The sequence below is a fragment of the Gadus macrocephalus genome, chromosome 6, assembly GCF_031168955.1.
Source record: "Gadus macrocephalus chromosome 6, ASM3116895v1".
Taxonomy (NCBI): domain Eukaryota; kingdom Metazoa; phylum Chordata; class Actinopteri; order Gadiformes; family Gadidae; genus Gadus; species Gadus macrocephalus.
The window spans coordinates 16,576,644-16,599,014 of record NC_082387.1 but is presented as its reverse complement, the minus strand read 5'-3'; the positions used below and the strand labels follow the sequence as shown (position 1 = coordinate 16,599,014).

General features: G+C 42.9%; 3 protein-coding genes and 1 long non-coding RNA gene across 21 annotated transcripts in view; 1 reads left to right on the top strand and 3 right to left on the bottom strand.

Annotated features, from left to right (window-relative positions):
- fbxl17 (F-box and leucine-rich repeat protein 17) overlaps positions 1-5,096 on the bottom strand; it is a 193,357-nt gene extending 188,261 nt beyond the window's left edge. The window contains exons 1-6 of one of the 2 annotated variants that reach the window (XM_060054571.1): positions 4,895-5,096; positions 3,568-4,070; positions 2,927-3,313; positions 2,254-2,376; positions 1,558-1,815; positions 1,102-1,233 (exon numbers count right to left, since the gene is read on the bottom strand). In XM_060054571.1, coding sequence (XP_059910554.1) covers positions 1,102-1,233; positions 1,558-1,815; positions 2,254-2,376; positions 2,927-3,313; positions 3,568-4,050 — 1,383 coding nt within the window. In that variant the 5' untranslated portion in view covers positions 4,051-4,070; positions 4,895-5,096. The remainder of the gene's footprint in view (positions 1-1,101; positions 1,234-1,557; positions 1,816-2,253; positions 2,377-2,926; positions 3,314-3,567; positions 4,071-4,894) is intronic. The other variant, XM_060054570.1, reaches the window with a different exon arrangement.
- Positions 5,097-5,929: 833 nt separating this feature from the next.
- On the bottom strand, positions 5,930-7,041 carry LOC132459800 (uncharacterized). Its single transcript, XR_009526304.1, has 2 exons — positions 6,910-7,041; positions 5,930-6,387 (listed from the first exon to the last, which is right to left on the bottom strand). It is a non-coding gene; the product is annotated as an uncharacterized LOC132459800 (long non-coding RNA).
- On the top strand, positions 6,866-18,550 carry cdc14b (cell division cycle 14B). 16 transcript variants are annotated; one of them, XM_060054575.1, is made up of 17 exons: positions 7,004-7,261; positions 8,477-8,567; positions 8,948-9,023; positions 9,224-9,316; positions 9,447-9,523; positions 10,128-10,194; positions 10,288-10,350; positions 10,454-10,541; positions 10,765-10,995; positions 11,764-11,902; positions 12,086-12,254; positions 12,373-12,470; positions 15,467-15,514; positions 16,046-16,165; positions 16,328-16,499; positions 17,502-17,567; positions 17,895-18,550. In XM_060054575.1, the coding sequence occupies exons 1-16, from the start codon at positions 7,153-7,155 to the stop codon at positions 17,523-17,525; spliced, it is 1,665 nt and encodes a 554-aa protein (XP_059910558.1). In that variant the 5' UTR covers positions 7,004-7,152; the 3' UTR covers positions 17,526-17,567; positions 17,895-18,550. The 16 variants fall into 16 exon arrangements, 9 of the variants coding, with proteins under 9 accessions (XP_059910559.1, XP_059910564.1, XP_059910560.1 ...); XM_060054576.1 differs by lacking the exon at positions 17,502-17,567 and having other exon boundaries at positions 6,866-7,261; XM_060054580.1 differs by lacking the exon at positions 16,328-16,499 and having other exon boundaries at positions 7,001-7,261.
- Positions 17,994-21,583, bottom strand: zgc:103482 (intracellular hyaluronan-binding protein 4). 2 transcript variants are annotated; one of them, XM_060054583.1, is made up of 8 exons: positions 21,129-21,583; positions 20,653-20,827; positions 20,145-20,285; positions 19,985-20,056; positions 19,838-19,900; positions 19,519-19,690; positions 19,001-19,177; positions 17,994-18,922 (listed from the first exon to the last, which is right to left on the bottom strand). In XM_060054583.1, exons 1-8 carry the CDS (start codon positions 21,346-21,348, stop codon positions 18,857-18,859), a joined length of 1,086 nt encoding a protein of 361 aa, XP_059910566.1. In that variant the 5' UTR covers positions 21,349-21,583; the 3' UTR covers positions 17,994-18,856. The 2 variants fall into 2 exon arrangements, with proteins under 2 accessions (XP_059910566.1, XP_059910567.1); XM_060054584.1 differs by having other exon boundaries at positions 20,653-20,794; positions 21,129-21,571.
- Positions 21,584-22,371: the final 788 nt, after the last annotated feature.

Sequence of the window (22,371 nt, the reverse complement as noted above, 5' to 3'; positions counted from 1 at the left end):
ATCTAGTCCACACATGTTAAATTAAATTATAATCAATCAATATTTAAAATATATCAAACTCAGATATCCGATGTCTAAGTCTGAGTAATTCAGATCCAAATCTTACCCTATCATTCCTCCCAGTGATTATTTCCCAGATAAAAAGGGTTACCACTAGGTTAGCTTCTTAAAAATAAATGTATGAGCCAGTCTTTTGAACGGCTCTTTGAAAAGAACGGCTCCTCAAGATCCGGCTCCCTTCAAAGAGCCATAAATCCCATCTCTAATCCAGGTGTACTCCCAGTAGAAGCTAAATGCTAAAAACAATGCTTGCCTGTCCAATAGTAATTAGGGGCGAGGGAGGGCCATCGGATCCGTCACTCAAACCTCTGCGCCAGTCGTAAGGAGATTTGATTCATGATGTTTAGTCGAGCTGGTGTTGACTGTAAGGTTGATGTTCTTTAAGTTCTTGTATGATTGTTTCAAGTTGAAGTTCTAAATAAATGTAGGATCATTTTTATGCAGGACTATTTTAAGGGTTGTTTTATTTTAGCTCATGTACCAAACATACATTTTCTGTGGCTGTGTCCCTGCACACACACGCACACACACACACACACACACACACACACACCATTTAACATATCTTTACATCTATGTGACTTTACTAAAACATATTTTCAACCTCACTTTGCACTACAGCACTCACCGCATTTTCTGCAAGAAATGCATTTTCTAGTTTCAAAGGATATCAGTATCAGATATCACAAATAGAAAACATTGTATTTAGAGAGTTGTCAGTGTTTTTCTTTTTTTAACCTTATATGAAGGACATAGCAAGACATTGGAACTACATTACACCAAATGACTTTTACTTTTGATACTTAAGTACATTTGAAGCCAAGTACTTATACGTTAAGTCGATGTTTAAAGGGAGTACTTCCACTTTTACTGGAGTAATATTTTTCACTAGGTGTCTCAACTTTTACTCAAGTACGTGGTCTGAGTACTTCGTCCACCATTTTTTCTTGATAAACGACTTAAACGAATAACCTATCATCTAAATTGATCCACCGAAAAACACAAACAGCAAAAAGCCATAAAAAAAACGACAACACTGACCAGTTTGTTCTCTTGCATGTAGATTCTCTGCAGCTTGGGGCAACCCATGGCCAGAGCCACCACGCCCTCGTCCGTGATGCTGTAACACTGGCCCAAGTGCACATCCTTCAGCTCACTGCAATGCTCTCCCAGCTGAACAAATCATCAAAAAGAGTCTCATTAGAGTTCAATCACCAACTACTCTAATCCAGGGCTTGCCCACATGGTCCTTATTTGAAATTCTGTCTCATCTCTTGTGATTAAATGGATAATGAGGATATACGGATCTGACCCCACACAGTAGTATGGGACTGGCGATACAAGATTGCACTGCAGGTCTCTGGAGCTAAAAGCAAAATACTGTACCACATTTCATATTTGTATATTTAATTGTGCTTGACCTACACACTGTAGTAGAATGAACAACTATATATTTATGCTACCTATATGTTTTCGAATTGGCCCACCGAAACCTACCTTTTTCAGCGCGTCGTCGGTAAGTTTGTCTTGGTTGCCAACATGCACCTTCACCAGCAGGGGGCAATGTGAGGCCAGGGCGGACAGGGACAGGTCTCCCAGCTGCTTGCAGCGATAGGCGGTGTACTTCTGGAGGCCGGGGCAGTGGGACGCCAGTGAGCACACCCCGTGGTCCTGGACGCCCCGACAGTCCGAGATGTTGATCTCGGTCACGTTCTGCCTCCGAGAGGCTATCTTCACTAGCAGGTCGTCATTCACCTTCGACGAATGACAAGGGGGAATGGTGAGATTGTGCCAGACGAAGCGATAAAACAACAACCAAAAAAACAATACATGATGAGACCCACCATTTCACCATTTTAGCATAAAGTAACCATGTTGTCCCTACTGAATTGACACAACTAACTTGCAATCTTCAGGTCGCTGTGATTTCTAAGGTAAAGGTTGAGGTGTGTGTGTGTGTGTGTGTGTGTGTGTGTGTGTGTGTGTGTGTGTGTGTGTGTGCGCATTTGCATGTGTCTATATATGTGCATGTATCTACATGTATGTGTGTGTGTGCACGCGCGCATGTATCTGTGTGTGAGTGTGCGTGTGTATCTGTGACCAAGTATCTATGTGCATGTGTGCGTGCGTGCATGCATGTGAATCTGTGTCCAAGTATGGGTGTGTTTGTGTGTCTTCTCGGTGCGGACTAACCTGCTGCAGGCCACTGAGGTCAATTTGCTTCCAGAACTGGAAGTCTAGGCAGAGGTCCCTCCAGTACTTACACACCAGAGAGGCACAGAGACAGCGTTCCTTCACCGTCAGGTGGGCAAGCACCTAGTGGAACACATTACAGGCCATCAAAGATACACGAACATGTGCATACAAATAGGGCAGGGCGTTTGTGTTTGACTCCCAGCAGAAATGTCCGATCTACACACAGATTCAATGTTAGTCGCTACAGATAAATGCATCTGCTTAATAGTAAATATACAGACAAATTTAAAACTATCGTATGCCATTATCTTACATAATGGTTAAACCCTAGGGGTGTAAATCTCGAGGTATCTCACATTTTTGATTCTCTAAGAAAGGCAGTGTGGGAAACGATGGCATGAAAGCAAAATAAGCGGTGTTTAGGAATATGTATTCTTTAATATATTAAGTTATTGGAATGTAACAGATGAATGTAAACACACAAAGGGAAATATGTAAAAAAGTATATGTTTATTTTTATTAATTCAGAATCAGAAATTAATACAATTCTTCCACTATCCCTTTAAGACATGAAATCTGCCAATAATCTGCCGATGCTGGCTACCAATTACAGGTTTTTTTTTGCAAAACACAAATATGAATGACCCTGTTGGGTGAGACGACCCCTGACCTTGAGCAGGATGGAGGAGGGGAGATGGTTGATCCTTAGCGCCTCCACAGCGTCTGGCGCCTTGACGTGGCCGTCCTCGTGAGGGTGTTGGCAGCAGGCAGAGTCGGAGCTCTGGGATGAATCGCCATGGAGTGCCACCCCACCGCAGCCATCGGGTGGTGAGGAGGAGGAAGAGGACGGGGGAGAGGTGGAGGAGCATGCGGGCGAGGAAGGGAGTGGGCAGTGGGGGAGGTGGCAGTGCCCCGTTCCAGCGTCCGAGGAGGCCTCCCCCCCCCCCGACGAGACTCCCAGTCCGTTCTCCAGCCCTCCGTCTGGGCCGGGGAAGGCACAGCGGGGCTGCTTACAGGGGGAACACCTCTGCACCTCTGAACACTTCCTCTTACACACCTGCACCAGGGGGAAACCAGCGAGACACGCGCACACACAGGCACACGCAGGCACACACACACACACACACACACACACACACACACACACACACACACACACAAGATCTGTGATTCATGGCCTACTTTCTAAATGATTAGAAAATAGGTTTAAATGTTGTAAGATCATCAAGGAATAATAATAAAGTAATAGGGGTTTTACAGTTATCATGATACAGGTAACAACTCAGCATGTTGCCCACAGCCCTGACGTACCATCTCAGTGTAGTGGCTGGTGCTGCCCACAGTAGGTATTGGCACGGCCACAGACACCCCTGCAGACCGGAAGATGGCCGGCCCTGGGATCAGCTTGGCGGGGACCGTAGACAGCAGAGACCTCCCCTGGCCTTCCCAGATAGCCAGGTCCCGGGGCGACAACAGGAACTTGGCGCAGTCCTCGGGGGACGCTAGTACTGCGTAGCGCCCAGCGAGCTTCGAGGCAGCAGCCGCGCTGATGTCAACCCCCCCGACGTACGGGACGCTGATACCACCGTTGCCGAGACAGTGTCCGCCGCTGCCGTTGATGGCGGTTTCAAGGTGGTAGCTGTCGTCGTCAACGCTGTTTCCGTTGCCGTGGATGATGAAGCACAGCATGCAGGGCCCCTGCAGGAAGCAATTCCTCTTCTTCTTCTTTCTGTGATGTTGCTTGGTGGTTCTTTTCTTCAGGCGGTAACCATTTTTAGAGAGAAGATGGCCCATATAGATGACTCAAAGAGACTCTGTTGGGACATAAGAAGGCATTGGTCATGGTTTACTTTTACAAAGAAAGTACAATGATTCCCTAACAAGAGGATACAGTTTGTACAGCTTTTGGCAGTGCTTGCAGTGATAGAGGATTTTCTTGTTATCTTTAAGCAATGTGAGCAAAATCTCATATTCAGTGTCAGCAATAAGTCACAAGTGGCTGCTTTACCTTGTCATAAAATTAATAACAACAGAGGATGCTACTCATTACATACTCTGCATAGAACTCCACTGGCAAGTGATTTCAATATCCTAGTTCACCAGAAAGTGTCTTTGAATACAATATTTTAACTATAGCTCTTCAATGTCTGTTTCTATATCGCACCACAAACAATGGGGTGCGACAGAATTTACAATACCGAGCATATGAGTTGTACATGTTTCATGTTACTTAATCGTGTAAATTAATGTTTTTAAATTAATTATAAATGACACGCTGAAAGGTAATACAAATTCAACTTAACGTTACGATACTACATCATTTTAGTTATATGCTAAAATAGCCCCTGTCTGTTGAGTTAACAAGTGGTGATGACAGTTAACTATAACAGTTATTCAATGTGTTAGCAGACTATTCTGCTGAGAGGCGCGGAATGCAAACGTGAGAAACGTAGCTTTAGAGGGTGAGACAAAGTATCTAGCAATGGAAAACCATACAAGAACGTCCGCTATAAAGCTGGGCAGCCTTTAGAGTGTTAACCTAAGGATTCACACTGATCTATGCCTAGGTTAGCCCAGTCCATTGGATGCTAGCTGTTAGTAGTGATCACAAGCATTGTGTCTTTCTTTAGCTGCTCACCAGTTCTCTTTTCAAGCCGCTCGCATAATTCACGCGTGTAAAACCGCTCTACACGATCCTATTGAGAGTTGACAAGTCCCTGCAGAATATACATAAACAGCAGAAAAGTGCAAGTGAAGCAACGACACAAACAGTGGCAGCTCGGGGGAAACACTTCCGCACCGAGGTATAGGGGACGGAAGCCGACATGCGCGATTTGTGGGTCGTCATCCGTGTGGCTGCAAATACAGATATAATATAGAAGAAGACTCTTTGGTTATGTATTCAACAAACTTTCTTAATGACAGTCGGCAACCAAAGACCATGAGGAAGGAAACCACATGTATTGCATTGATGTGAGCGCTGTTAACCCTCTTCCGACGCAGTCGCTGCCTGTAGCCTGCATTAATAGCAAGTCGTTCATTAAAGTGTCATAATCATATTTGTAAACATTGTATACATACCGCTAGCAGAAGTTGTTGAGCCAGAGAACTGGGCAATGTGTGGTGTGTGTGTGTGTGTGTGTGTGTGTGTGTGTGTGTGTGTGTGTGTGTGTGTGTGTGTGTGTGTGTGTGTGTGTGTGTGTGTGTGTGTGTGTGTGTGTGTGTGTGTGTGTGTGTGTGTGTGTGTGCGGGTGTGTTTGTGCCTGCTTGCATGTGTGTGTGTGTGTGTGTGTGTGTGTGTGTGTGTGTGTGTGTGTACTGTGTGTGTACTGTGTGTGTACTGTGTTTTTGTGTGCGCGCGTGTTTGTTTTTCTGTATATCTGTCTAAATGTTGGTCTATCTATAATAAGAATAATATAATAAGAATAATAAGAAGAAGAAGAAGAAGAAGAAGAATTAATTGCCAAATTCGTACATGAGGTGCTTTTCAAGACCCTCAATGTGCTTTTACAAATTGTGTGTGGGGGTAGTGTTGACTTGGTGTGTCACCTACTAAATCTATATAGCTACCTGTCTGTCTGTCTGTCTGTCTTTCTCCCTGTCTGTCTGTCTGTCTGTCTGTCTGTCTGTCTGTCTGTCTGTCTGTCTGTCTGTCTGTCTGTCTGTCTGTCTGTCTGTCTGTCTGTCTGTCTGTCTGTCTTTCTCCCTGTCTGTCTGTCTGTCTGTCTGTCTGTCTGTCTGTCTGTCTGTCTGTCTGTCTGTCTGTCTGCCTGTCTGTCTGTGTGTCTGTGTGTCTGTGTGTCTGTCTGTCTGTCTGTCTGTCTGTCTGTCTGTCTGTCTGTCTGTCTGTCTGTCTGTCTGTATAGCTGTATAGCTGTATCTATCATGTTCATCTGTTTATCTCTATCTCTACAGCTCTCCACTCTGCATTAATCTTTGTTCGTGCATATTCACATACTTTAATTTTTTTTATTTAAATTAAAAGGAGCATAAGAAAAAGTTTAGATTTTTCTTTATCCACTATACTTACACTCTTGTTTTTCCTCTTCTCTCCAGGGTCCAGAGTCTATTTGTTCCACCTGGACATGAACCGGCAGGATCACGGGCGTATTGATTAGCGATTGCAGCTGGCTGTGTACAGGAGAGCCTGTAATTCAGTGGCAAAGCTGCAGCTCCTTCATGACTCTGATACTGCCTGTACTGAGCACACAACACAACTAATACAATGCTGCAACATTTACGTTATACTGTTTTGCTGAAGATCCGATTATTTATATATTGTGTCATTCAATATTCTAATCTAGGCTACCATATTCTCATCAAGAAGATAGCAGTCTATATATTGCCTTTTGGCTGGCCATCATTACTAATAGAGTTATTGAGATGTTATAAACGAGCTGTAGCCGTAATTCACAAAAGGCTTCAGTGTTTTTCTTCAAAGCGGTGGCATTGCTTTGTTTTGCTGCATGTTGCTTACTTTAAACAATATATTTATAGTATTATAATGTGAATGAAATCCAGTTGTATACGTTTATCCATTTGTTATTGTCGTCTCCAATCGCATGTATGTGCGGCAGTACCCGGTTATCTCCGCTAGTCTTATTAACGCTGCCACCGAAGTATGAACAGAGGAGGAGGGAGAAGGGTGCTTACTGGACAACTAGACAACTGTAGGCTTGCTACGTCACACGTAGGGATTGGATTCTGAAGGAGAAACTTGCCCGCTCGATACGTCAACGCCAGAGAAGCTGGCTATCGCCTCCCTTGGATGACATATCCAGCAGCAGCACAATCGAGAGATGCCCCACTGATGCATAAACAAACTGGGACAGCCTGCCAAACGGACATCTGTGGGATATAATAAGATATGATTAACGTGCATGCTTGACATCGAAAATGAAGCGTAAAGGCGAGAGGAGGCGACCAGAGTCTAGAAAAAAGCGCTGTTCAGCTCACAGCTCAGAGGCGGAGCATAACAAGTCTGATATTTACATTGGGATAACAGGTAAGAGGGTATGTGGGATGAACCCGATGAACTCGAAGATGAAAATTAAACAATATTCCGTAGTGGACCACAGACGTCATACAATATGTGTGTGTTCACGTCGGCCTATCAATATAGGCCTAATAGTGACGCTGTGATTTATATGTTTTGTATCAGTTTTTACTTAAAATGGCGACACCCTCGGTCATTTTGGTTCATGCACCAAACCAGTCTGCAGTAGCAAGGAGTGCATTTGCTTAGCTTTTGCCTGTGTGTGTGTGTGTGTGTGTGTGTGTGTGTGTGTGTGTGTGTGTGTGTGTGTGTGTGTGTGTGTGTGTGTGTGTGTGTGTGTGTGTGTGTGTGTGTGTGTGCGTGCGTGTGCGTGTGCGTGTGCGTGTGTATTTTAGACCAAGCGCGTGCGTGTGGAGTTTGGATGGCTGGAGAGTAAAACCATCGGAAGTATATTCATGTAGCTTAATTTAACTGTTTTTACCCCAACAATGCAATTTGTGTTGAACTTTCCGTATGGTATCTTTTTCGCTGGAGGCTACTTCGAGGGGAGGTTCGCCCAGGAGAGATCCTGAAATCTATTGGCTAAGCCATTGCCTTAGCAACCGTTTGGGCACGGTTCCCATGGCCTATCATGTGTCTTCCCTGCTGAACTTTAAATTGCAAAGGCGAAGGCGATGGTTGAATGACAGTTTAAACCTCCAATTGTGTGGCGGCCTGTATTTCGTCCAGCCAATAGCATCACGCTGATGGTCTCTCGGGTGGGGCTTATAGAGTTCATTTTTTTGTAGACTGCGCATTAACAACTCCCTTCTGCACTGGCTTGGAACTTTCTTGGGCGATTCAAAATAGTGTCTGATAAACGACTTTACGACGTCATCTTTACTTGTATTATTTTACGAATATCCACAAAGAATATTCCGTGCAGTTTACCCATCGATTGTTGTAGTTATGCTTGCATCAAAGTAAAGGGAAAACAACATCCTGGCTGGGACTATTCTGCAAGACGTCATGTTTAAAACGGTCGCCAAGAAACCCGTGGACGATGTTTTTTGTGTTGAAATAATCAAGGGTGCGTATGAAAATGAATAATCCTGGAACAAGATCAAGAGTGAACAACAACTAGGAATATTTAATATATTCTGGGGGGATTGGGCATGCACGCGCGCATGCACGCGTGGTTCAAACGCGCAGGCCATTCAATCGTTTCTCTCTGTGTTCTTTCAGACCAACTCTATTTCGCCGTACTCCAGCAGAAGATTAAAAGCACATCCGAACGACACTCTTTCTGTGTAGACGATGAGCTGGTATACGAGAAGTAAGTTTTGAACTTTTTATGATCGTCATTTTGTTTCCTTTATTCGAGTGGTCATCACAAATGACCACACGACATCTCAGATTTAAAAGTGATTTGAGCTCATTGGTAATTGTACTAGTATTTACTTTGGGTGGGAAAAAAAATGTGTAAGCCTGCATGGCTTGAGTAAACAATAATAATGAAAAATCCAACAAGAGGCCATTAAAAGTAGGTTGCGTAGGCCATTGCATAATAATTATAATTACTGACTTTGATGTTACTTTTCAGCCAGATTTACCCGAATTTGTCTTCCATCTTCCAAATGGTATATAATAAAACGCTCGTGAGAATCTTTATCAAAACAATATCTAAATTATTCCTGTCATTTTCCCCTCCCTCAGCTTCTATGCGGACTTTGGCCCCCTTAACCTGGCCATGTTTTATCGTTTCTGTTGCAAACTCACCAAGAAGCTCAAGGTAACGACCTGCTCACTGAACCCCAACCTTGATCGGATATTGAAGAAATATCTAATTTTAACAATTGTTAAGAAAGTTGTATACACCATTTCTATTTTTATTCTGTTTATTTTATATAATATTGGTATAATTATTCTTTACAGACGCTTCCAGCATTGCAATTTTGACATTAATGCTCTTGTTTTACCCTATTGTGGCAGTCCATTACGCTCTGTAGGAAGAAGATTCTCTTCTATACCTGTGGAGACCATAAGAAGCAAGCCAATGCTGCTTACCTGATCGGCTCATATGCTGTAAGTACATTCTAACTTCTGAGGAACTCCAACCCACCACTGGACTGGTCTCCCTAAGCAATAAACAAACAATAATTGAATTGGTCATGCTAACCTCATCCAAATGTGTGTGTCCTTGTTCTTCTTGAAGGTATTGCATCTTCACATGACCCCAGAGGAGGCATCCAGTTTACTTGTCTCCAAGAATTCAACATATCTTCCATTTAGGTAACCATATTACCTAAATGGAATATTATCATATTACCTGATGTTTAACTTTTTGATTTTGAAAACAACCCCAAAAATAATAATACTAATAATAATACAAATATATATACTGTATACAACTTATTGCATGCAATTGCTATAATGTCTGCCCGTATTGGCCAAAAACAAGGAAGGCAAACATAAAAAAAAAAATCATGTTGATCACGTCCTTTTGCTCTTGTCTGTAGAATTCTGTACATGTCATCAGTTTAGCATGATAACATTTCCCAAAGCCTTTTGGGTAAGGGACAGAGATTCAAGGTGTTGAAGCAAAATAGAACATCATAGTGCTGACTAAAGCAGCTCTGACCTATTTTACTGACAACAACGCAAAGAGAAGTCACCTTCTCTATGCCACTGTCTGTTTGGCTAAAAACAGAAGCATGCCATTCTATTTCATTGTATTCAAATACATATATTATTCAAGATGTAGATGTATGACTATTGCTGAATGTTAGAGAAATGGGCGGTAGAGGTGTCAGAACAAATGCTGGACAGGATGTGACATTTTTAAAAGAAAGCTGGGAACATCATTAAAATGTTATATCGTCTTTACGTTTTTCAGAGATGCCTCATTTGGAACATGCTTGTACAATCTGAGCATTCTGGACTGCCTTCATGCCATCCAGAAGGTACCGCACCTAAAGTGTATCTACACAAATGATCTAAAGCACAAAGTCGCGTCTCCCCCACTTATCTGTAATGTCTTTTTATGAATGTGCTAGGCAGTGGAGTTTAGCTGGCTTGACTTCACCAACTTTGATGTGGAGGAGTATGAACATTACGAGGTAACCAGATATAACATATCCGCACAAATAATGAATAGAGTAGAGATATTACTAGAATCTTTGTTTTAATTTTTTTGGGAAAACCTTTCTTGGTCTGTTACAGAGAGCAGAAAATGGGGACTTTAACTGGATTATTCCAGGCAAGTTCCTCGCTTTCAGTGGGCCCCATCCGAAGAGCAAAATAGAGAACGGTGAGTCCAAACTGTGGGTGTCAAGCATTTTAGATACATACAAATACCATGCTATCATTGTCCTTGACTATTGTTTCAGGTCTGAAATTAAATAAACTTATCAAATAAAAAACACTGATGTTAACTCCAGTGTTTAGAATGTTCAAGTGGAAAACCAAAGATCTTTGGATAAAGTCTTATACTATTATTATTCATTCAATGCGAAACTGTCTTCTTGTTTCAGGATACCCGCTCCACGCCCCCGAAGCCTACTTCCCTTACTTCAGGAAGCACAACATTACCACTATCGTACGGCTCAACAAGAAGATGTACGACGCCAGGCGCTTCACCGACTCCGGCTTCGAGCACCACGACCTGTTCTTCGTGGACGGCAGCACGCCCACTGACGCCATCGTCAGGAAGTTCCTGAACATCTGTGAGAATGCAGAAGGCGCCATAGCTGTCCACTGCAAAGGTTAGGGAAATTAAATATGTATATTTCTTCAACTTTTTCTTTCTTTTTGTTTCCTCCTTTCTTATTCAGCAATTATTTGCATCCAGCGATCTGTTTACAAAGGGATCATCAAATGTAATTCATTGTCCTCAAATGAGATTAGTCCGGATTTGCTTTTTCACAGGGCAAGTTAATTTCAGGCTCTATTGGTTGAAATCACAGTGTTTTTGTTAACTTGTTTTTTGCATTAACCGCCACTTACTGTACTGGAGAATGTGGAACAGGGTCTATTCTCTGTGCATTTTCCAGGACAATGACCTGCTCTATTCACACGTGGGCTACAATCTGACTTTGTACTAGGGAGCTGGCTGGGTAGAAGTCAGTTTTCTGGGTAGAAAAATGTCTGATCCGACTGTTTCAAACATCAACATTCAAACAGCTCCTTTGGTAATGTAAGTTCAGGGTTGCAGTGCATGAGGGGTTTAAGTAAAAATATATGTAAACATGAACAATCAAAAAATATTGAGTGTGAGGTGAAGTTTGACTGCTGTCACAAATGATCAAACTGTTTGCAAGCTAATTTCAAATTAACAATAAGAGAAAATGAGAAAAACTACAAATGTTCTACGGAAAGACCTGCTTCAATTTGCATTAATATTTACTTTGAGAAGGACAGGGGATGGAATCCGCACAATATCATAAGTTAAAACACGCGTACAGGCACACACATGGTTTAATTCGTTTTGGGGCTAACTAACATCTAATGGACTGCATAATCCTGTGTTTCAGCTGGTCTGGGGCGTACGGGCACTCTGATCGCCTGCTACATGATGAAGCATTACCATCTTACAGCAGCGGAGGCCATCGCCTGGATACGGATCTGCCGCCCGGGGTCTGTTATTGGGCCCCAGCAGAACTATGTCGAAGAGTAAGTTCACACTAAAGAAGGAGAGCTCTTCATCTTCTATCCAAAATATTTTGACTATGTATGAGCTTAATACCAAGACCTCGGGTATTTTTTGGCAAGTGTGAGTGCCAATGAAATGCAGATTGTTTTGTGTTTGGGAAAACCCTTTGTCCTTTGTTTAATGTCCTATTTTTCCCCCTTCAGTAAGCAGGCCGGCATGTGGACAGAAGGGGATGGCTTCAAGGAGAAGATGCTGGATGAGCAGGAGAACGGCAAGATGGCCGTCACCCGGATCCTATCTGGGGTGGATGACATCACCATCAACGGCAGCAACAATAAGAGAACGCCCAAAAATGAGCAGAAGATGGAACTGGTGAGTTTTGCAAAGATTATTCTTTGGGGAAAACTGGCAACTAGTTGTCAGTGAACTACTGTTATAGATGACTTCTTGGTTCACTACCTTTCATTCAAATCTACTTGATGATTTCCAGTATAACGATGAGGAGGAGAGGAATGGTGTGACACAAGGTGACAAACTGCGAGCACTGAAGAGCAAGAGGCAGTCCAGATCATCTACTGGTTCACTATCGTAAGTACCAAAGACTACAACTCCCATCGTTCACGTGACATATTTCAAAAGTCCTCTTGAAAATTGGTCAACATTCACAATAGAGGCTATGTACTATTGTCTATAAATGAGTCATATTTATGAAATATTTTGCCGTATATTAAGTTCTCGTGGAGCACAATTCCAGTCCAAGCCTTCCTTGTCAGTGCGTTCGGATGTTTTGGAAATATCATTTATATATTTATTTCATCCTGATTTGTTGGGACAGCTGTAAGCTGTACAAGAACAGCTTACTCAAACAAACCTGCCCAATTTCCCTGTTATTCATGACTGCTAAAAATAGACAAGTAGAGTCCTAAGTCCATGTACACTAGAACATGAATACTGGTCTGTAGTTGGAGGGAATCATGTGTGAGAGATGTCGACTCTATTTTATTTTGGCACAAACACACACAGGTAACCCAAAGTAGTTTGAGTCCATATTTGTGTTTTTAAAACGTTGTATGGAGGTCGAGATATGGACCAGGATCAATCCAAAGCAAAAAAGTAGTTTAGGGTTTGGTTTTCCTTGATAGATTCAGCAGTTATCATAACTTTTAATAACTATGAAACATTTGTACTATTTTGAAACAAAACGTATATTACCTTAAATATATGTATACTGCAACGAAAAGGAATTATAATATAAACAGGCAGATTCCTTCGTCCAAAGAAATCACTAATGGTGGATTACAACACTGTGTGTGCATACTTGGCATTGACTGGCCCCGATGGAACTCAAACCACGGCAGTGTTAACGTCACTTTTAATGCCAATTGAGCTTCAGAGGATTACGCCACCACAATAGCGAACACAACAGTAATGTCTGTGTAGACCCATGAAGCACTTGACCTCTCCGCCAAGGCGCCAATGTACCCATACGGCTTTGGCTTTTGTCTCGTGGCAGGCAGATGGTAGTGTTCTGCTGCAGCCTCATGGGGGCGCTGTGGCCCGTGTGTTGCCTGCCGTTCAAAAGATAGCAGTGAGAGACAGAGGGAATGAGGGACATAACAGACAGACAGGCTGGATTGATGGATGGGAGGTTTTGTATGGCGCAGGTAAGTGTCACTTACCTTTGCTAACTGCCAGCCACTTCCCGTAGAAATAGTTTGCTATGCCGACGGTATGGCTAATGACAAAAAAAAAAGTTTTGCCTTGCTGATCACTGCCATTGCTCAGCTAATCATGGTTCTACCTGATGGGAGGCCCTTGATTGGCTGAATCAGATGCCTGTCATGCTTGGCTGGCCATACTGACTGGGAACTACTACGTCTTAAAAGATTAATGTAAACGGTAAAGATTTCTTATAGAACTGACTGGTTGCGATGCTTACAGATTTTAAGCCATTGTGCCTTTTTGGTTTGTCCAAAATGCTACAAAGCAGTTGGCCATGAAATTGAACGAATATTAGGTGTAAGGCTAGCCGCAATTATTTTTTTTTTTTCCTCCTCTAAAATTTTTTGATCTTTTGAATTCAGAAGGATTCTATACATTGAGTTCCTGTGCAGGTATATCGGGAAAAGATGCATTTGTATAATTTTGCCAGTGAACGTGTGGAACATTTGGGATATCAAGGCTTATCTTTACCACTTGGCTGCACTGTCTGTTTATCATGCACTCTGCTGGAGTGGATGCCAACGTGCAACGGGGATTAGAATGGGAGAACAACTGAATGTGTGTTTCTGTTTCCAATGCATGGCAACAAGCCTGAGACACTGGGACGTGCGTGCATGAGCATGCCCCTCTGTGTTTGATCGATGCATTAACACGCGTTTAAATCTGCAGAGTTCACTGTTCAACTGTCTGTTGTTGTTCTTTCATCGCTTGGAGGACTAGTGCAGCGTTTCCTTTAACACTGTCCCAGTTTACCTGCCGAGTTCAGAATAGAATGAAAACAACTGCTGTATGTGTTCGGATATGACGGTTCCAACCAACTATGCATGAAATGCAAAGAAAAACGTGTTGCTTGCAAGACTCCGCAGGAGGCACCAGAGCTTGTCCAGTTACAGTTGATAGAAGCAAAGCAAAATAACAAAACCAAAAACTAAAGGCTTTCCGTCCTGCCCGGGCGCCCTTTGTCTCTCCTTCCCTCTCTCTTTTTTCCTTTTTTTGTCTTTTTCCTTTTGCTCCTTTGTTTGGATTTGTCCTCCTTTCAGATGGCTGGTAGCCATGCTGCTCTTGTCCATGTCTAGCCTTGCCCTGTGGTGGATTGTGTATGGCTTCCCTTCTCCCCTCCTGCATTTCTGTATAGACGGGGGTTAGGATTTCTGTGAACTCTACTGCCCGCCCGCCTGAACCCAAAACCTTTGCCCTGCCCCTCCTTTCTGGACTCATAAGTAAGAATGCCGTAGGTGAGCCCCCCTTCATCTCTATCCCCCCTCCCCCAACCCAAAGTTATTTTATAATTAATAATTATTTTAAAAAAAAATTGAACTTTCTGCTTGATAAGTACATATTTACCGCAGTACATGAATGGAGCGGGAGTCAATCAGGGGTTTTCAATTTCCTTTATTAATGTATATGGTGGCAATGCAATATGCTCCCTTTTATTTATAAGGATTATCTGTTGGTGGGTTCATTTGTGTTGCTGGTTAAGATCTTCTACAGTCTTCACGTCTCATAGAACATGATGAAGTTTTGATATTTGATCATAGTAAAATTTGACCATTGGTCATGACATATCTCGCCTCAAATGCTGGGCGGTTGCCTGTCACAAAATCCAGGCTTGCTGTAATAACTATATAGATTCCGATAATCACGTGAGTGGCTGTCTATGGCCTAAACTGCAAGAAAGACCCGACTGCATTGCAAAGGAGAAAATGAAACCGTCTTAAACCGTCTGCTTTCTGCATATTTGATTCTTGGGTAATGTAGTTTTTGTTCACTTCATCCTTGTGTCCCATCATGGTTTACACTCATCGTCTAACCAGGAGTCTGCAAAGTCTATTGCTTGAATGTTTTACTGCTTGTGTTCACAGGCAAGGAGAAAACAAGATTCACACCAGGTCATCCTCCCTCTCTCCAAGGTACTGTGCTGCTACCTCTCACTGAGGGGGTTCATTGGTTTTATTTGGAAAATGGAGGCTCTGTATTTAGCTTTCACTTGAGGAATCGGCTTTAGTCCGGTGGTTTACAACCTTTTTTGGCCTGTGAGTGACTCCATTTGCGCTTTAACACTAAACTTCTGCCTGTCATTTCGATAGCATTTTGAAACCATCTGCATCGAGCCATGCTAAGTGATTATTGAAAGACTGCGTAAGCCACATAGTTTCTCATGAACCATGTGTCATTTTCTTGCCACTGACTTCAAATATAGTTAAGGTAGTGCAAACACAGGGTTTTGCGAAGTCATCAAAGTTCTGTAGACATAAAGACCGTTAGCCATGTCATGTATGTGCATGTCATGTATGATCCTTCCCCTTTCTCAATGATAGTTTTCAAATGTTTTGCTGTTAAGCTTTGGTGTAGCTGTAGGTGGAGTGTGATACATTTTACAACATCAATAGTCATCTCCATTAACTCTTGAGATGGGATGCCTGTCTTATACTCCTCTTCAGCCGGTGCATCCTGCAGTCTAGCAGCTACAAGGCCAGTGTTAACGCCCCTACTCTGGCTAGCCAATCGGACAGCAGGAAAAGAACCAGAACCTCCCTGCCAGCCAATGGAGTAGCAAACAGGTCAGCACCACTCGTTGACAAACTTTTGTCATGTTCAAATTGAAGTTGTCTTTGTGATATAGAACCGTAGTATTTTTAAAGTACAAGTGACCAAGAAGCTAAAGCCACTCATGGAGTCATCAGAAAACAAGACATTAACTCCTTCCCCCTTCTCTCTGGCAGCTCCCTGTGCCACAGCAGACTAGCCAGGTCCCTAGGCAACTTGCATGTTCAGACTGGCGACAGAGACCTGCTCTGCTTTGAGCCATGCGGTAAACCTAGAGAAACCAACTGTTCCACGGCCAACAGGGGCACTCTGACCAACCTTAACACGGCAAAGGCCCATCACAACCAGGCAAGCTCTCCACAGGCCTATTCATAAGAGATCATGACCCTTTGACTTCATCTCTTCGCAGCAGATTACGTTTTTTGGATGTGCTGGGATGGATCGAATCTCTTTGGAGTTTATTTTTGAGTTTTTTAACCCTCTGTTTTTAACAGCTATGGACAGACCACTTTGCGGCCCAAGAGTTCTTGCTTTAACAAATCTGTCATATGTTTGTTTTGTGCATCCAAGCCTTCTTGGCCTCTGCTTTTTCATCTCTACACTAAAGACAGTTGGCCAGTCAGGACTACTTGCACTAATGCTGTCCATTTTAACTTAAAGCCAGCGGTGAGGAGCCTCGTGTACTTTCCTGTTATAGGGCTTGTACATCGCGACAACGACCGCCTCCATTTTGGAAGCATAGGAGCATTATGTTGCTAGTAATGTTTTTTGGTCATTGTTTACTAATCCTTCCATTGATAAAACTGTGATCAGTCCTCATAGAATGTTTTTTAGTTGTATTATCTGCTAGATTGAATTGATTGTACGCTCACTAATTTGTATTTTAGATTTGGGTAACACAACTAAAGAAGGGGTTGTATGGCCTTCAGTAAACTAAAAAAAAATAGATTTTGAGCAACAAAACGTATATTTTTAAAAAAGCATACAAAAAAAATGTTGAGCCTTTTTTTTTAAGTTTTTTGAAAATCATGAATATATTTATCTACATGGCTCAGAAATGCAATTTTAACTATGTAGCACAAGAACGGTTAAAGGACCACAGATTTTATCATGAGCCACATGATGGCCCAGTTGTTGAGCTCGACCTTAGAGGCACTATCTACAACATTCCGAACACTATCATCCTCCTTACCTGCCGTCCTTTCCTCTGTTCTCAGGACTGTGTTGTGCTTATCCTGCGCTTTCTTCCCGTGTACTGCTGGCTATAGCTTCTCTGGACACTAGTACTGCTTTCCTGCTCCCTCTCCTAATATGAAATCCTTCTCTTCCTTTGTTTCCCACTTCTAACAGATGCACTGTGGACAGAGGATGTAAAGCTCGCTACTCTATGCAACCGATGCGCTTTTCCAGACTCTGGTATCCATGTCTTTTCTCTTCTTTCCCCCCTAAATCATTTATCAAACAAATCTCTGTATTGACTATCTTTGTTTCCTCATTTTCATGCTTTAGTTAAAGCAGAGCGGTGTCTACAAAGATCTAACATTTTCTCCCAATACCCGTCTAATTTAATATTTGGGGAGCAACATTAACAATTTTGTTTAACACAATGGAGGCTTGGGATTTTCAAGGCTGCTAACCATATCGCACTAGTTAGCTAGTATCTATATAGATATGATTTGTTTGCATGCATTTTAAATGTGTGGAATTCTGTTAACTGAATTTGTGTTTCTTATATTTTGGCAGTCACTCCGTACCCAAAGCTAGAGCCCCTCTACTGCGATGAGCCTGGGATCTGAATAGCATGAGGATTGTGTTTTAAAGACTGACCTTAGCAGTCAAATCTTTATTTTTTTTCACTTTTAAAGTACAGTGCATTTTGTTATAAAGGAACCATGCAAAATGGTCCAGTCTGGCTTCAATGTTTGTGTGACATGCTCTCATGTAAACTAGTTAAATTGCAATTCTGTAAAGCACTTGGTTTATCATGAAACTTTTTCATAAAGCATAATCATAGAATTGTCACCCATTAAAGCATGCATTAGTATCGTAAGGTTTACCACGCGAGACTGGCATGTGAATATGTCAACCTGGCGTTTACTTTTAAACAAGCAGTAAAAGTAGATATTCCAGTTTTGAAGAACAGTATACCAATGGCAGTGCATCCTGCAGAGTTCATGCACATACAGGGTGTTTGTATAAGTCAAGTATTGTGTGCATCAGTCAAGTTCATGTATTACAGTAATGTAAATAAGAAATCATTTGATATACTGAGAACGTCTATTTTGTAAATATTTTGTACGGTTTGATTCATTAGAAGTAGAGGAACCAAGCCCTCATGGGGTCCAAACAAGTAATTATGCTTGGTTAAAACTGGCTTTTTAAATAAACCCAATACTCTACCTGTGTTCCAGCTTCATCATTGGCTGCATCAGTTGACTTTCCCTGCTTTTATCAAGTTCATAAAAGTGCATATTGCAAAAACAGATCATGTAAACTTGATCCCACTTATCTAAGCACATTTGCCCCACCATAGGAAAACACTCACCAAATATAATTTGCAGATGTTTTATTCTCCAGGAGTCAGTAACAAGCAACATGAACCCCAAACCATGGAACAGCAGAACACAACAGTGAATAAATAGTGTTGGCTCAAGTGCATCCCATTTTCACCAGTGGGCAATGGAAGTGACAATCACCGGCCCTTATTATTTTCCAGCCGACAGTGCTGGGAAATCCTCTGGATCATCTGGGTTTGGAGCCAGGATGTCGACCTGAAAATAGATGCACATGTTATGTCATTCGTAATGAGCAACCGGGTTGACTTTATGTGCGTGATTAACTGCACCTACCCTCTCAAATTTGGGAGTGACAACCTCAGGGGTACCCGCTATGGCACCCCGTCTGCCCCGGCCTCGCCCTCCCCGGGCGGGACGTCCGAGACTCCCGAAGTTTATGTCCAGGCGCGAAGTGATGTCATTTACAGACCTGCGCAGGAAGTGGTCTTCCATGTCCTCCTCTTTGATGTCCTGTGAACGAAAGTGGAGCAAACTGCTGAACATAGGCAGGTGAAAAATTCTGGTTCATAAGTGAAGTTGAGGGGTTTGGAAAACATTCAATAGTCTAGCGCCACACACTAGTGCATTCCAGTGGCAATATGCCATGGTCAATTTCTAACACTATTAAATTATAACCATCCAATCTTAAGAATGACATCTACAGAATATTCAGCTGATTGAAACTCATCGAGATGCCATACAATAAGATGAACAGCATCAGGCATCCCAGCCCTTGTCCTTCATTGAGAGCCAGTAGTGATGTGCAAATCGTGGCCACCAGCCGGCGCCACCGAGTCCATACATGTACTGACCTCACGCAGATTGGACTCGTGAATCACCCTGGCCTTGGACGGCACCTCGGTGTCTGCCTTGCGGAGGTTCAGCTCCGACTTGGGGCGGCTGGACTCCTGCAGTGCCCTCCACTCGTCCAGGCTCATCTCTATGGCCACCTGGACCACCACCTCTCCTTCCAGGTCTGTTCCTCTATCACAAAATGCAAGTAGAAAATAAGACACACAAAACGCCACATATTAACCGTCAACTAGCAATGCCGTGGACGTTGTAGCTAAACTGGTGGCATGGAAAACTAGTGCTTCATGGTAAATAACTTTTGCTGCTGGTATAACATACTGTTCTTCACCCTCCACTGGGGCCTGGGACTCAGGGTTGACTGCGGCTGTCACATCCATATCACTGAAAAACCAAAATGTCGTTATTCATCTCTGAAAGTCTCCAAAATATAAATATCTATAAGGAGTCGTTAAGGGTTCAAGTCACCCAATAGTGTCCTGAACGGTGCCCCAGTTCCACGATCCTCTGCCACCCCTCTTCTCATCAGGACACATGCCTCTGCAACACAGCGTCAAGTTAAAAACAATATTGACATGATATGATTGATTAAGCACAACGGTTGTTCAAGCAGAACCGGTGCCATTACGTTCCGCTTTGCCGCTCATATTCCCTCTTGCCACGGGGATTAAAGTTCTCCAAGTTCCTGGGATAGCCGGCTCCCCTTCCTCCTCGACCACCCCTGAAGCTTCCTTGGACCCTGGGGTCAACCTCGCTGTTAAAGGAGGACCTGGGGACCACATTTGAAGACGAGCTCACAGGAGTGCTACACAATGCATTGAGGGAAGTTATGAGCACATCGATGTAAATATATATGCATGTTGTGAAGTATTTAGCTCATCCATTTTAAGTTTTTGTTGTGCGAATGCATCACAAAGAGTGACGAGACACCAGCGCTACTGGAAACGTGCTAATTGACAACCTTGTGAAAATTACATCTTGGCACCTCATTGACAACCCCACTCTGCTTTGGAAATCGAAGGGCTTTCATCAGTGTGCCATAGGCTCAATCATGATTGCGTTAACTCATTCAGTGATGGTTACTTATTGAAATGAAATAGATAGTCTCTATAAGCTCTTTCATATTTGTCAAATACCTGGAGATATAGTTTTCCTGGTAGTACTGTTCTGGCTCATACGGTCGCTCCTCAAACGCATTCCTTCTTGGGGCCCTTTGACCCTCCACTGCTCCGCCTCGGCTCTCACTGGACATGGGCTCCCGTGTTGGGGGCTTTTTCACTGCACATCGGGGCACACAGAAAATACATGAACCTCATGAACAGAGGAAACATAGTTTTTTATTGATAAAGACCCTTTTCAGTACCTCTAGAATATTTTTGAATCCCTACCAAACCATTAATTTCAGTTGAGATGCTGCTCATTTTCTGTTAGTGTTTGAGTCTGTCTGTGTCGGCCAGACACGATAACGTAACCCTGCAATTGACCCTGCAGTTACAGCAGCTGAAGCAAGCGGACAACTAAAGTGCGCAAAAATAAATAGAAACGTCCACTTCACCCTGCTTTACGTGCCAATGTCTCATGCCAAATAGCCTACCACAAGTCGTCAGCATACCCATAGGAGGAGCAGGTTGCTCGTCGACTCCCGCGCGTCTCTCCTTCTGAGATTCCTTCTGGCCAGGCTTCTTCTGCTTTGCTTTCTTAACGTCTTCCTTCTTTTTCTTTGATTTCTCCGTGCTCTCCGCCATGCTGAGCAGGTCGAAGGGGTCAGCCTCGTCGTCCAAGAGCTCCCCGAATCGGTTTGCCACGACACAGCCATAGGCGTCCGGCAACATTGTGGCCTATGTAAAATAAACCAAGTTAAACTGTTTCTAGTTGTCACACACAGAACATAACCTACACAACAGTGTCGAATTTCGGGAGATTCCTCTTTGCCCCGTTACAATGCAAACACCCAGACTGGACTGGATGTGGCTGAATAGCTATCGAGTCATTAAGTGGCTGCACGTGCAAAATCGTGGCTGCCCCCTGCGCTAATCAACTAGAGATGCCACGCCTCCTGCGCTCATCAACATCCATCTGACAAAGTGAGAAAGTTGGCTTAGTTTCTTTCTGAAAGAAATACATTGCATGGGCAGTGCAGCCATACTTCCGGCCTTTTCGCGTCTCTGAAGAGCCAGCTCGTCAAATACGCCGCGCTCAACTTTACCAACGACTGTATGGGCTGTAGTAGGCCTAAGCCAATCAAACGGTGCATTAAATCGAAAAACGCTTGATTGACTCCGAGCACAATCATACAAAAACAAAGTATTTTTTTAATAGACCATCTGGGTACAAAAAGTATCGATGCATATCGTTTGACCGGAGAAGTCCCGATGCCTCTTGATACTGGGTTGTTTTGGTCGATATCTTAGGTTACCGATACCCAGCCCAATCTGTTATGCCTTCTATCTAGAGCCTACCCAAAGATATTTTTGTTTCAGTTAAAATCTAGCTAAGTTTAACACATAAGAGATGACTTATGTTAGCCTTCTAACCTTTTTTCTTATCTGAAGTAATAGACGGTTGCGGCGCGTCCTCACGAGGACTTCTCGCTTAGATTGTGAATTGAATTCATGTTTGGATAATAATGGCACAATTTTTTGGAGAAATACATTTATTGAAAGTGGCCCCATCTAGGGGGCATAGCGATAATCGTTTGAAAAAAGTGGGGCCTATATTAAATAGCCTACATCTACCTTCAGAGCTAGAGAACAAGGCAAACGATTCTCCTTAATAATTGGGAAGATGTAGCCTATTTAATAAATAGCTGATTTTTGGGGATTTTAATACAAACTTATAATTGAGATATTCACAGT